This window comes from Octopus sinensis, linkage group LG17, assembly GCF_006345805.1.
Source record: "Octopus sinensis linkage group LG17, ASM634580v1, whole genome shotgun sequence".
In the NCBI taxonomy this organism is placed as follows: Eukaryota; Metazoa; Mollusca; class Cephalopoda; order Octopoda; family Octopodidae; genus Octopus; species Octopus sinensis.
In genome coordinates this window covers 42,606,082-42,618,581 of record NC_043013.1, presented here as the reverse complement: position 1 = coordinate 42,618,581, position 12,500 = coordinate 42,606,082, and the positions used below count along the sequence as shown (strand labels likewise).

At 38.9% G+C, this 12,500-nt stretch overlaps 1 protein-coding gene across 2 annotated transcripts in view; it reads left to right on the top strand.

Annotated features, from left to right (window-relative positions):
• The window catches only part of LOC115220790 (limb region 1 protein homolog), an 88,436-nt gene that overhangs the window by 70,222 nt on the left and 5,714 nt on the right, over positions 1–12,500 (top strand). For both annotated transcript variants that reach the window (XM_036510512.1, XM_029790935.2), the window contains 5 exons: positions 5,256–5,324; positions 7,404–7,468; positions 8,538–8,622; positions 9,558–9,641; positions 11,700–11,776. In XM_036510512.1, the coding sequence (XP_036366405.1) occupies positions 5,256–5,324; positions 7,404–7,468; positions 8,538–8,622; positions 9,558–9,641; positions 11,700–11,776 (380 nt within the window). The remainder of the gene's footprint in view (positions 1–5,255; positions 5,325–7,403; positions 7,469–8,537; positions 8,623–9,557; positions 9,642–11,699; positions 11,777–12,500) is intronic.

Below are 12,500 nucleotides of genomic sequence, written 5' to 3'. Positions count from 1 at the left end.
TACCTTCAGTAACAAGGATTATTATTATTATTATTATTATTATTATTATTATTATTATAAGGTGGTGAGCTGGCAGAATCATTAGGCTGTTGGGCAAAATGCTTAGCGGCATTTCATCAGTATGTTCTGAGTTCAAATTCCGCTGACGTCAACTTTGCCTTTCATCCTTTCAGGGTCGATAAACTAAGTACCAGTCAAGTACTGGGGTTGATGTGATTGACTTACCCCTCCCCACAAATTTCAGGCCTTGTGCCTATAGTAGAAAGGATTATTATTATTATTATTAAGGTGGTGAGCTATTGTAGTAGTAGTAGTAATATTGGCAGGATTGTGTTAGTGAAGATGGGTCCCAGTGCCTCTGGCCGATGCATGCTCGGGAGGTCCTGCTGAAGGTCAGGCACTGGTGGTCTGCCTGGGAGTGAAGGCAAGGAGTAGTAGTAATGACAGTGGTTGTAGTAATTTCAGGCGTGGTGGTTGTAATAGTTTAGTGTATGAGCAAGAATAATGTCATATCTTGTTACATTGCAATTTCAAATCTCACTTGAGTATGTGACTCCAGACGAATGGAAAATAGACTAAAATGGATTTAGTATACTCTATCCATTTCCTACAAAAATTTGCTATACATCTAGCAAAATGCTTTAAGAAAAATAATTACATATATAATATTGAGACCCCCTTCAGTCATGACTGACCGTGGGATTGCACCTAGAAAGTTACCCTCCCAGGCACAAGTCTGGGCAAGGTTGTTTATGGAAGACCAGCAGTCGTCCATGCATACCGGCTTCCCCTCTCCACGCCACCAGTGTTATCCAAGGGAAAGGCAAAGGCCGATACAGCTTGGCACCTGTGACGTCGCAACTCATTTCTACAGCTGAGTGAACTGGAGCAACGTGAAATAAAGTGTCTTGCTCATGAACACAACACGCAGCCCGGTCCGGGATTCAAACTCACAACCTCACGATTGTAAGCTCGACGCTCTAACCACTGAGCCATGCGCCTTCACTGTTATATAATAATTCAGTCTTACTGGGAGTTGATAATCCTTTATCTGAAATATTTCAAGTAAAGAAAGGGTTTAATCCTTTAGTATTTAATTTGGCCATATTTTACCAAAATATTCTACTTGTTTTATATCCAAACTGGCCACATTTAGCTTCTTGCACCTATCCTACAATGTCGTTCTAATAATTAGCAATCACATTATTGAAATTTCTTAGCTACATGAATAATTCAAAAGAATGTGAATAAATAAGTATTAGATTTGACAGAGTAATCTGAATGCTAAAGGGTAAAAAAAAAAGGGTTGTGTTAGTGAAGGGTGTAGGTGAGGATAAAACAAATGTGTAAAAATCAGAAATTTAATTTTTTTTTTTTTTTTTGTCGTTGGCTAAGTGAAGTGAATATGTAAAGAGGCAAATTTGGTTTTGGTGGAAATTGGAATACTCTTTAAGTTGAAACTGTTACATGTCATGTGAGACCTGAATAAGCACCAAATTTACATAAACCTACATTCATGGTGTATATATATATATCATCATCATCATCATCATCATTCAACGTCCGTTTTCCGCGCTAGCACGGGTTGGACGGTTTCGACCGGGGTCTGGGGAGCTCGGGACTGCCCCAGGCTCCAGTCTAGTCTGGCAGTGTTTCTACAGCTGGATGCCCTTCCTAACGCCAACCACTCCGCGAGTGTAGTGGGTGTTTTTTACGTGCCACCTGCACAGGTGCCAGAGGGGTCTGGCATCGGCCACGTTCGGATGGTGCTTTTTATGTGGGGGGGGGAGAAATATAGGGGAGCACCAGTGGGGAGGGGTGGTTCAGAGAAATGATGACAGGTTCTAGGCAAGTAGAACGTAGGATATCAAGATAGGGGTAATGCATGGTCAAATAGCGTATTGAAGAGGGGGGTTCGAAGAGTAGACACCTATAATGGTGGTGGGAGAAGCGACATCCGGTATAGATGGAGCAAAAATATAGAGATATCCGGTATTGGTGGTGGGGGTGGGCAAGGGCGGGTGCACCGGGAATATGACGGGCTGGCTTAAAAATGCTCTTAGCAAAGGAAGAGGGGGGATGGCAGACAACGTAAAAGAGGGAGAGAGAGAAGGGAAATAGTGGAACCCCGCGAAAATATAAGAGGTGTTATGAAATGTAATTGAATAATGTATTGAGATTTGAAACTTGGGTTCCACACCCAGGCTGTACCACATATATACATATCTTCATCATCATTTAATGTCCGTTTTCTATGCTGGCATGGGTTAGAAGGTTTGACCAAGACTGGTAAGCCAGAGACCTGTACCCAGCTCCAGTCTGATATATGTATGTAATCATCATCACTGTTAAGTGCTCCTCTTCCATGCTGCTGTGGATTGGATGGTTCAACAGGATGTGAAGTCAGAATACTGCACTGAGCCACAGTACCTGCTTTGGCATAATTCCTTTGGCCTGATGGCCTTCCTAAACACACACTGTTAAACAGCGTGTGTGTAGTTGCTTTTTGGAATTGGATCCTGAAGTACATATAAAACTTTAAATAACAGCATGTAAATATTATCTTGGAAAACCCTTTTGGCTTTCATCCTTTCAGGGTTGATAAATTAAGTACCAGTGAAACACTAGGGTTGATGTAATTGACTAGTCCCTTCTCTGAAATTTCCCTCTTTGTGCCTTTAGTAGAATGGATTATTATTATTATTATTATTAAGGTAGCAAGCTGGCAGAATCGTTAGCTTACTGGGCAAAATACTTAGCAGTATTTTATCAGTCTTCACATTTTGAGTTTGAATTCCACCGAGGTTGACTTTGCCTTCTATTCTTTTGGGGGTCGATAAAATAAGTACCAATTGAGTACTGGGGTTGATGTGATTGACTAGTCCCTTCTCTGAAATTTCCCTCTTTGTGCCTTTAGTAGAATGGATTATTATTATTATTATTATTATTATTATTATTATTATTATTATTAAGATGGTGAGTTGGCAGAATTGTTAGCATGCCAGGCAAAATGCTTAGCAGTATTTCATCAGTCTTCACATTTTAAAATAAAATAAGTACCAGTTGAGTACTGGGGTTGATGTAATCGATTAGTCCCCTGCCCCAAATTTCAGGCCCTGTTCCTACAGTAGAAAAGGTTATTAAGCTGGTGTTTGGAACCTGAATTGATTTGGAATTTTGATGGAGGGTTTTATGTTAGATCACTGTGAAACGGGAAAATTGTCTCATGGAACCGTGGGCAGTCTTGGGTAGGTTAGCACTAAAAGAGTTAAACCAGGTGACAGATTAAGCCTGTTGACCAAGAATGGCACCAAAAAATTTGTCTCTGTGTCAAAATTAGAAATGATTATCTGATTCAGAGATCCACCACCTTCACCCCCGATTCCATTCCCACCCTAGTTGTTATCAATTTGACCTCAGTCAAAGGTCATCGTGAATATTGTCAATTAATTGTATACAAAACTATAGTCTCTCAGCACTAAATCTGTATTTATTTTATTTAAAAAAATTTTTATATAGCAGTGGAACCCGTGGAAATGTAGGGCAGGGAGCAGTGGGTTGGATGTTTTTAGGGTGCTAATGTATGAAGGTGAAGGGTGTTGCACTCAGATTCACAAGATCATAGTTCCAGTTTCCTGCAGTGCATGTGTGGTAAGAAGCTTACTTCCCAACCATACGGTTCTGGGTTCAGTCCCACTGGGTAAAGTGTCTTCTACTATAGACTCGGGGCTGACCAAATCCTTGTGAGTTGATTTGATAGACGGAAACTGAAAGAAGCCCATCATTATATATATATATATAAAATCATTTAATGTCTTCCTTCTATGTTGGCATGGGTTAGATGATGTAACAGGAGCTGACCGAGCAGAACCCTGCACCATACTTCTGTGTCTGTTTCGGCACAGTTTTTACAGCTGGATGCCCTTCCTACCATCCAATGTCTGTGTTTGTCACTTCTACTCCCACCACTTGACAACTGGTGTTGGTGTGTTTACATCCCTGTAACTTAGCAGTTTGGCAAAAGACACCAATAGAATAAGTACCAGGCTAAAAATATAAATAAAATAAGGATAAAAAACACTTTTTTTTTTTTTTGACTAAAAGTTTTTTAAGGCAGAATGGTTGCAGCCTAATGATTGAAATAAAAGATAAAGTGCTTAATTTCAGGCTGCTCCAATCCATATAACTATAAATAAGTAACCTTGCAAAGGACTGGTATCCCATTCAGGGAGGAATGTTATGGTGGTCCACTCAAAGCAGTAATGTTCTAAGGTTGATTGATGATGATGACGACGTTTATATGGTGGCACCAGATTGTGTGTATTTAAGGCTGGTGACCCCCATCAAGGGTTGGAGTTTTTCTTTGTGCAAGTAAGGCTATATTTAATATTTGTCTTTGGTCAACAAAAGGCAAATGTGTATTAAGCAAATTTAAAATGTTTTGTATGATTGTATCTTTCATAGTCATTAATCCTGATTCAAATCTGCTCCAGTCTTTCATCTTGACTTCTGTCTCAGTCATTAAGTTCACTCTTTATTCCAGTTTATGATGCTGACCTTTGTCCTTATAACCCTGACATCTACTATAGTTAATGATTCTGATCTTTATCTTGGCTCATAATCCAGACCTCTGCTTCAGCCCATAATCTTGGCTTTTCCAACAACCTATAAGCCTGGCTTTTACAACAGTCTATAAGCCTGGCCTCTACAATAGCCTTAAAAGATTAGCTTCCACAACAGCCTATAAGCCTGGCCTCTGCCTCAGCCTATAAGCCCAGTTTTTTATCCTTTGTCCCAATTTTTAATCCTGACCAAAGCCACAGTTTGTAATCTCGGCTTCTGTCTCTGTTTATAATTTCAAACACTTTCTTATTCTATTATCTTCACTCCTACACAACCTTTAATTCTGACTTCTGACTCAGCCTATAATCGCAGTCAAAACTATATCATCATTAAGGATGTGTATTCACTATGAATGCACATGCATTTGAATGAGCAGACACCCAAATGTATCCTTATGTAAGATAATGTACCAACTATACCAGTTGACTACATGCCTCATATTGAAAACATTCACACTTGTTCTCGCATACATACATAACATTTTTACACACAGATTGTATCCGCACACACACTCTCTCTTAGTCTCTTTCTCTCTCAGGTATGTGGTATATCTCTACACATGCATACCTACACACTGATACATGCTATATCCTTACTAATATATTTATAATGTCCTTGTTAATATATTTCAGATGTGTGGTATATCTACCTACCATATCTCTACTCATGCATATCTTTCCTGGGAGTATTGGCACTACTGTGTGAGTATTATTGCTTCTTTTACGAATTGTTGTTACTCCTGTGAAACCAGTTGTTAAACCTTTTGATACCAACATGCCTGAGACAGCCCCAAATTCTATAACATAAACTTGCTGTTTTAAAGTGGTCTAAATTATAATCTTGCTTCAAGATTTTATGTGCCCTTTTCAAGCCTAGCCAGGCTCATGGGCCTGGTTTCCTGGTTTCTATGGCATATGTGTTCCCCCCAGCTGGACGGGACACCAGTCCATCGCAGTGTTACTCAAGAAACAGGAAGAAAGAGTGAGAGAAAGTTGGCGCGAAAGAGTACAATAGGGGTCACCATTACCCCCTGCTGGAGCCTCGTGGAGCTTTAGGTGTTTTTGCTCAATAAACACACACAACGCCCGGTCTGGGAATCGAAACCGTGAGTCCACTGCCCTAACCACTGGGCCTTTGCGCCTCCAAAGCTTAATAATTAGAAAGTTATTTTACTAAATTCTTCATAATTTAAGAAATTAATTGAAACAAAACCAGCATATGTTAACAGACATACGGTAACAAAAGGGTTAAATCTGTTTTGTGAGTTAGCATGTTAAATATATATATTGGGAGTATCATTGTTACTCCTGTTTCAAACTGTTGCTGGCTCTGCTGTGTGATTATTGTTGTCAAGGCAACGTACTGGTAGATTCATTATTGAGTTGGACAAAATGCTTAGCGGCATTTCTTCCACTCTTCATGTTCTTTATTCAGATTCTGCCATGGTTGACTTTGCCTTTCATCTTTTCGGGGTCAGTTAAACACCAGTTGACCACTATGGCTGATGTGATCAACATACACTCCTCTCTTAAAATTCCTGGCCTTGTGTCAACATTTTAAACCATTGTGGGTATTATTGTTACTCCTCTGTTAACAATTGTAAAATCTGCTTTGTGAGTAGTATGTTATTTATATCAGAACTATTGTATACAGGCGCAGGAGTGGCTGTGTGGTAAGTAGCTTGCTTACCAACTACATGGCTCCAGGTTCAGTCCCACTGCATGGCACCTTGGACAAGTGTCTTCTACTATAGCCTTTTACTTTCAGATTGATTCTGTCAAATGTAATGCTTATTTATTTACATTATTTTGAATTAATCATGTAATTATCTGGTAGCTCTGAGCTTTTGATGATGTAATTGTTTAATTTTGGAATGACAATGTAGGCTAGGTATGCGAGGCCAGATCTGGCCAGTTTGAACATAGAATATTTGGGTTGGATATGGTTGATTTAAATGCTAAGAGGTTAATCAGCTTACTGAGGGATAAAAGTGCTCAGTTGGCAGAATTGTTAGTATCCTTGCAGTATTGGTTGTGACTCTCTGCATTCTGAGTTCAGATCCTATGCAGGTCAGCTTTGTCTCTTTGGGCGGAGGTCAATAAAAAGGTTAGCAATCCAGGTTAAATGGATTGGTAGAACTATTGGAGAACCAGGTGAGGTTTCCTTGTGGCATCATATCAAACACTTTGTGTTCTGACAGCAATGCCTGAGATCAACTGGTATGCCAAGATGCTAAGGCGGTGAGCTGGCAGAAAGGTTGGCACGCCAGGCGAAATGCTTAGCGATATTTCGTCTGCCACTACGTTCTGAGTTCAAATTCCGCCGAGGTCGACTTTGCCTTTCATCCTTTCGGGGTCGATTAAATAAGTACCAGTTACACACTGGGTCGATATAATTGGCTTAATCCGTTTGTTCTTGTTTTTCCTCTCTGTGTTTAGCCCCTTGTGGATTGTAAAGAAATAGGTATGCCAAGATGTATCTGTTATTTCCCTTGGATAAACACCAGTGGCATGGAGAGGGAAGATTTGCATGCATGGCAACTGCTTGCCTTCCTCAAAAAAAAAAAAAAACTTACCCAGTCCTCTGCATACATGTACAGCTGTATGGTCAACCTTGTCTGACAGCCCCCACACCTCAAAATCCATATCAACTGACTTGGTATTTTTTTGTTTTCTAAGACTTTGTTCTTACACTTCATTAAATTCTTACTTGTGATTGTAATACTTTTAATATCTAATTGAATGTTGATTCATCTGTTTCTTACCTTTTCTCTCCTGCAGTGTGCACTCCTGTCGGATTTGCTCGGATGTTCACCGTTATGGGACAGCTAGTTGTGAAACCACAGGTCTGTACAAAGTTTGTTTTATGTTTGGATTGTTAGGGGTGGCATTAGCATGTTAGATTTCCCTGAATGTAAAGTACAGTAGGGTTAAAATAGAGAACTACATAACTTTATAACCCTTTTGTTACCATATTTCTATTGAAACACACTTTACATTTCAATCAGTTTTGAATATGATGAATTTCCCAACATAGCTTTGTCATTATTCAGCTGGTGATTGGAACATATATTAACATGAAATTTTGATGGAGAGTTTAAATTTAAATCAATTTAAAACAAAATTTGTTTCATAGAACTTGGATTGGTCTCATATGGGTTGATATCAAAAAAGGGTTAAAATTATTAGTTCCCTTAAATTATAAGGCGGCAAGCTGGCAGAACCGTTAGCACGCCGGGCGAAATGCTTTGCGGTATTTCGTCTGTCATTACGTTCTGAGTTCAAATTCCGCCGAGGTCGACTTTGCCTTTCATCCTTTCGGGGTCGATAAATAAAGTACCAGTTACACACTGGGGTCAATGTAATCGACTTCATCCCTTTGTTTGTCCCCTCTATGTTTAGCCCCTTGTGGGTAGTAAAGAAATAGATAAGTTCCCTTGACAATACCATTGATGCTGCTATATGGAAGGCATAATACTAAGTTTGCTTCCACTGTCTTACAAAACTGTCTCAAAGGAGTCTACTCTCTTACCTCATACTCTACTTCAAAGTCAACCTGTATCTGCAGTTGATGATATAAAATCTGTCCAACGTGGGATCTTTTTTTTCTCAATTGAGATGGCATGGATTTTGATGAATCTAAAATAGCTGGTTGAAGTAACTCCTGAAAGCTGGTTCATGCACTGGACACATCTAGTGATAAGGAAAACATGCAGCAGTGAGTGTGTGAACATGCATGTATGAAATTCTCTACTGATGCTAGTAAACCCACCAGTACTAGGTACCACAGGGTAATCCAATGACAAGTTTCTCACAGATTGCTTAGTACTTTAAGAGAACTTACATAACTGTAATATGGACTCTTCCATGACTTTAGTATTGATTCTTCCCTCTTGCTTTTGTCTTTTTCTCCAGTTCCTCCATGATATCGACTCGGATCTGTTCCAGGCAACACTCACTGAAGAAGACCTACTCCGCAAGATAAAACATTCCAAGGGTGGTAAGCAACTTGGTTTGGTTATTTCTTCAGCTTCCTCTGAAGTCCAAGCATTTGAAATTTGTATATTACTATTCTGTTGGTCATGTTAGGGTTCGAGCTGCCATAACTTCTATGTTACTGCTATGTAGCAGTTAAGGTGTTGACCTCATGATCACAAGGTCATGGGTTCCATTCTTGGACTGAGTAGTGCAATGTGCCCTTGAGCAAGGCACTCCGTGCTGCTCCAGTGTGCTTGACTGAAAAACGAATACCAGCTTAGTGCTGGTGCAGCTTTCTCTACTTCCATCAGTCACATCCTGAATGTTCTGCTGAGTTAGGGGTGGGTGGGCAAAGAGGCTGTCTGCTCAGGACTACACAGGCACCTAAAACACTTTGCAAAACCATGATGCATTCTCCTGAGTTGTATTTGCTGGTGACCAATGACAAGAACACAAATTCATTTATCTTCAACATACATGCACGCATAAAATGTCCGTTAGCATTTCAGAGAATATATTTCTCGCTATGGCGTTTATGTAGCTGGAATCAGGATTTATGTATAATGATAACACTTATTAGTAAGTTATAAGTGACGGGTTTATCAATATATATCCCTACTTCAAAAGTAAAATATATTTATTATCTATTTCCAAATAGGAAACATATGAAAGTACCATTACACTAACAGTAACCAAAAATCACTATAACTGTATTGGTCATCTGATGGCTCAAGTTGTCCTGTTTGTATATTATTGTGATGTTGGTCGTGTGACAGCTCAAGTTGTTTTAGAGTGTTTGTTACTGTTGTGTTGGTCATTTGATAACCCAAGCTATTTTATTTTGTGTTGCTGCTAAGTTACCTTTTTTGTCATGACACACCTGTTAGCCCCCCAATTTTGATTTATCGTCTCTGTTGGTCGAGTCCTTAATACCTCAGTCTTTCTGTATTTATAAAGGTCCTTCTAAAATAGCAAATGGCACAGCTGGCACTGACTTTTCCCAAAGACTTGAAGAAGTTCGAAAGTTGAAACAAGAACTTGGTAAGTGTCTTAAAATAAAAAAACAAAAGCATCAAAACAAAAATGCACTCACATTGATTACCTGGTTATTTTGATCTCTAGTAATTCTTTAATTTGCCCCAACAGTCTTTGGGGTGATCAACATCTAAAGTTTAGGGCTGACCAAGTCTTTATGTTAGCATTTAGTTAATGGTGTGATTGTAATACCTAATCCAAGAGAAAGGGTCCAGTGAGTTATACAGACAACTGGTATAAGGTTTTTGCTGCAGTTTATGAGTTCAAGACTTGTTAGGAATTATTATACTGTACCATAAATAGTTAGATGTTGACATGGCTGTGTGGTTAGGAAGCTTGCTTCTGGGCACCTTGATCTACTGTCTTTCATAGCTCTAGGCTAACAAAAGCTTTGTGAATGGATTTGGTTGGCAGAAACTAAAAGACAGCGGCGAGCTGGCAGAAACGTTAGCATGCTGGGCGAAATGCTTAGCAGTGTTTTGTCTGCTGTTGCGTTCTGAGTTCAAATTCGCCGAGGTCAACTTTGCCTTTATAAATTAAGTACCAGTTACACACTGGGGTCGATGTAATCGACATAATCCCTTAGTCTGTCCTTGTTTGTCCCCTCTGTTTAGCCCCTTGTGGGCAATAAAGAAATAAGAAACTAAAAGAAGACCATTGTATATGTGTGTTTGTGTCTCCTTGTCTCGACATAGCATGTTAATTGTAGATGAGTGTCACTGTCATATAAGCAGTGTCGTTCATTTTCCAATATCTTCTGCAAAAGCATATCTGGCTTTGAAGAAATATTACTTTGTTTGGAAACTTATGAGGGTTGGCAACGGGGAAGGCATTCACCTTGGTAAACTCCATCTGACTTGCAAGCATTGAAAGGTGAATGTTGAAACAATGATGATGATAATTTTTCAACAAGTAGGCACAGGAGTGGCTGTGTGGTAAGTTGTTTGCTTACCAACCACATGGTTCCGGGTTCAGTCCTACTGCGTGGCACCTTAGGCAAGTGTCTTCTACTATAGCCTTGGGCTGACCAAAGCCTTGTGAGTGGATTTGGTAGGCAGAAACTGAAAGAAGCCCGTCGTACATATGTATGTGTGTGTGTATATATATATGTGTGTGTGTGTGTGTGTATGTATATGTTTGTGTGTCTGTGTTTGTCTCCCCAACATCACTTGACAACAGATGCTGGTGTGTTTACGTCCCTGTTACTTAGCGGTTCGGCAAAAGAGACTGATAGAATAAGTACTAGGCTTACAAGGGATAATTCCTGGTGTTGATCTGCTCGACTAAAGGCCGTATTCCAGAATGGCCGCAGTCAAATGACTGAAACAAGTTAAAGAGTAAGTAGAGTACAAACAACTGAGAATGCTTCAGTCTGCTAAGCTGGGCAAAACTTTATCTCTTCCATTTTGTTTGTGGGTAAAATAGTAAGTAATGTGGATCTTTACGGTTTGAATGGCAGTTTTTCGTAGCGGTGTCATATGAAATTGTCACCCATAATGACCCTAGTATCGATCTATTGTATTTCAATCTGTTTTAGGGTTAGCGGTGGGGGGAAGGGTATCTTTTTTTCTTCACAAATGTAAATAAACCCAATCTGTTTCTTGAACAAGGGAGATATTCATACGGTACAGAATGTTTTCACCTCAATAGACGTTATTGATTGGTTGAAATTGCAGAAAAAAAAAACAACAAATATCTTACAGACTATAGAATTTTCTCAATAAAGCCAAGAGAAAAAGATGTTTTATAAACACATTCTACCAGTATATGAAGTTTAAAAGTGTTTAGTTACGTGGAAATTATTTTAAAAAACTGCCGGTCAAACCGTAAAAATCCAGTAATGTAAAGTGTTGGATGTGAAATTGTTAAAACCCTTCTCAGTTCTCCTTCATAGATGCTGACATGAAAAACGGGGGAGGATGAGAGGGAATCATCAAAAATAAAAATAAAAACACAGTCATTTTAGTTCATGTTGTAGAATATATTTTCATTAAAATTTATGTTTCCAGACAGCGAAAATAATTTTTAGTAAAGATGCAATTTGTAATTATTTTATCATTTCAGAAAAACGAAAACAGGTTTCTTCATTGCGAAGAAATCTAGGTTATCCACTTGTCATTCTGATATTGCTAGCCCTGACAGTAAGTAACATCTTGACTTTTTTGTTGAATTTGATAATAATAATAATATTATTGTTGTATTTAGGAATGGTCATTTTGCCAGTTTAGCCAATAAAAACATATGCACTATATATTTGGTGTTACTTTGCTTCAGCGTTATTTATTTTTTACATTAATCTTAATCTTATTTTGGCCAGAGTTCTTTCGTCACACTCCTGTGACCGCATCAGTGATCCTTTGCTTTCTTCTTTCTTATTTGTGTGTCTCTCTTTACTAACCGTCAGCCATTTTGTATTTTGTATTTCTATTGTATGTGTCTACACGGTGATTACATTTTAGTTTGTCTCTTTCCTCAGATACGAGAGAGTGAGCTAGCTAGATGGCAATTAGTCCTTGGGATGCCCCATATATTTCATTTAAGGAGTTGGAAACCTTTGCTTTTTTAAAAGCTAAAACCAACACCGGCAATAACTGCATAAAAAAAAAAAAAGCAAGGGAGGTAACTCCAATAAGCTTGCCTAAATATTTTCATAATACAAACATGGCAGTTGGTGTGAATCTGGTTTTCGAAGTCAGCTGATAAAAGCAATGGATATATTGAACTTAACAGACTTTGTCAGTTAATGATATTCTGTACGTGGCTGTGTGGCTAAGAAGTTCGCTTCCCAACTATGTGGTTTCAAGTTCAATTCCACTGCACGTCATCATGGGCAAATGTCTTCTGACTGAAACCTGTGAATCTCTC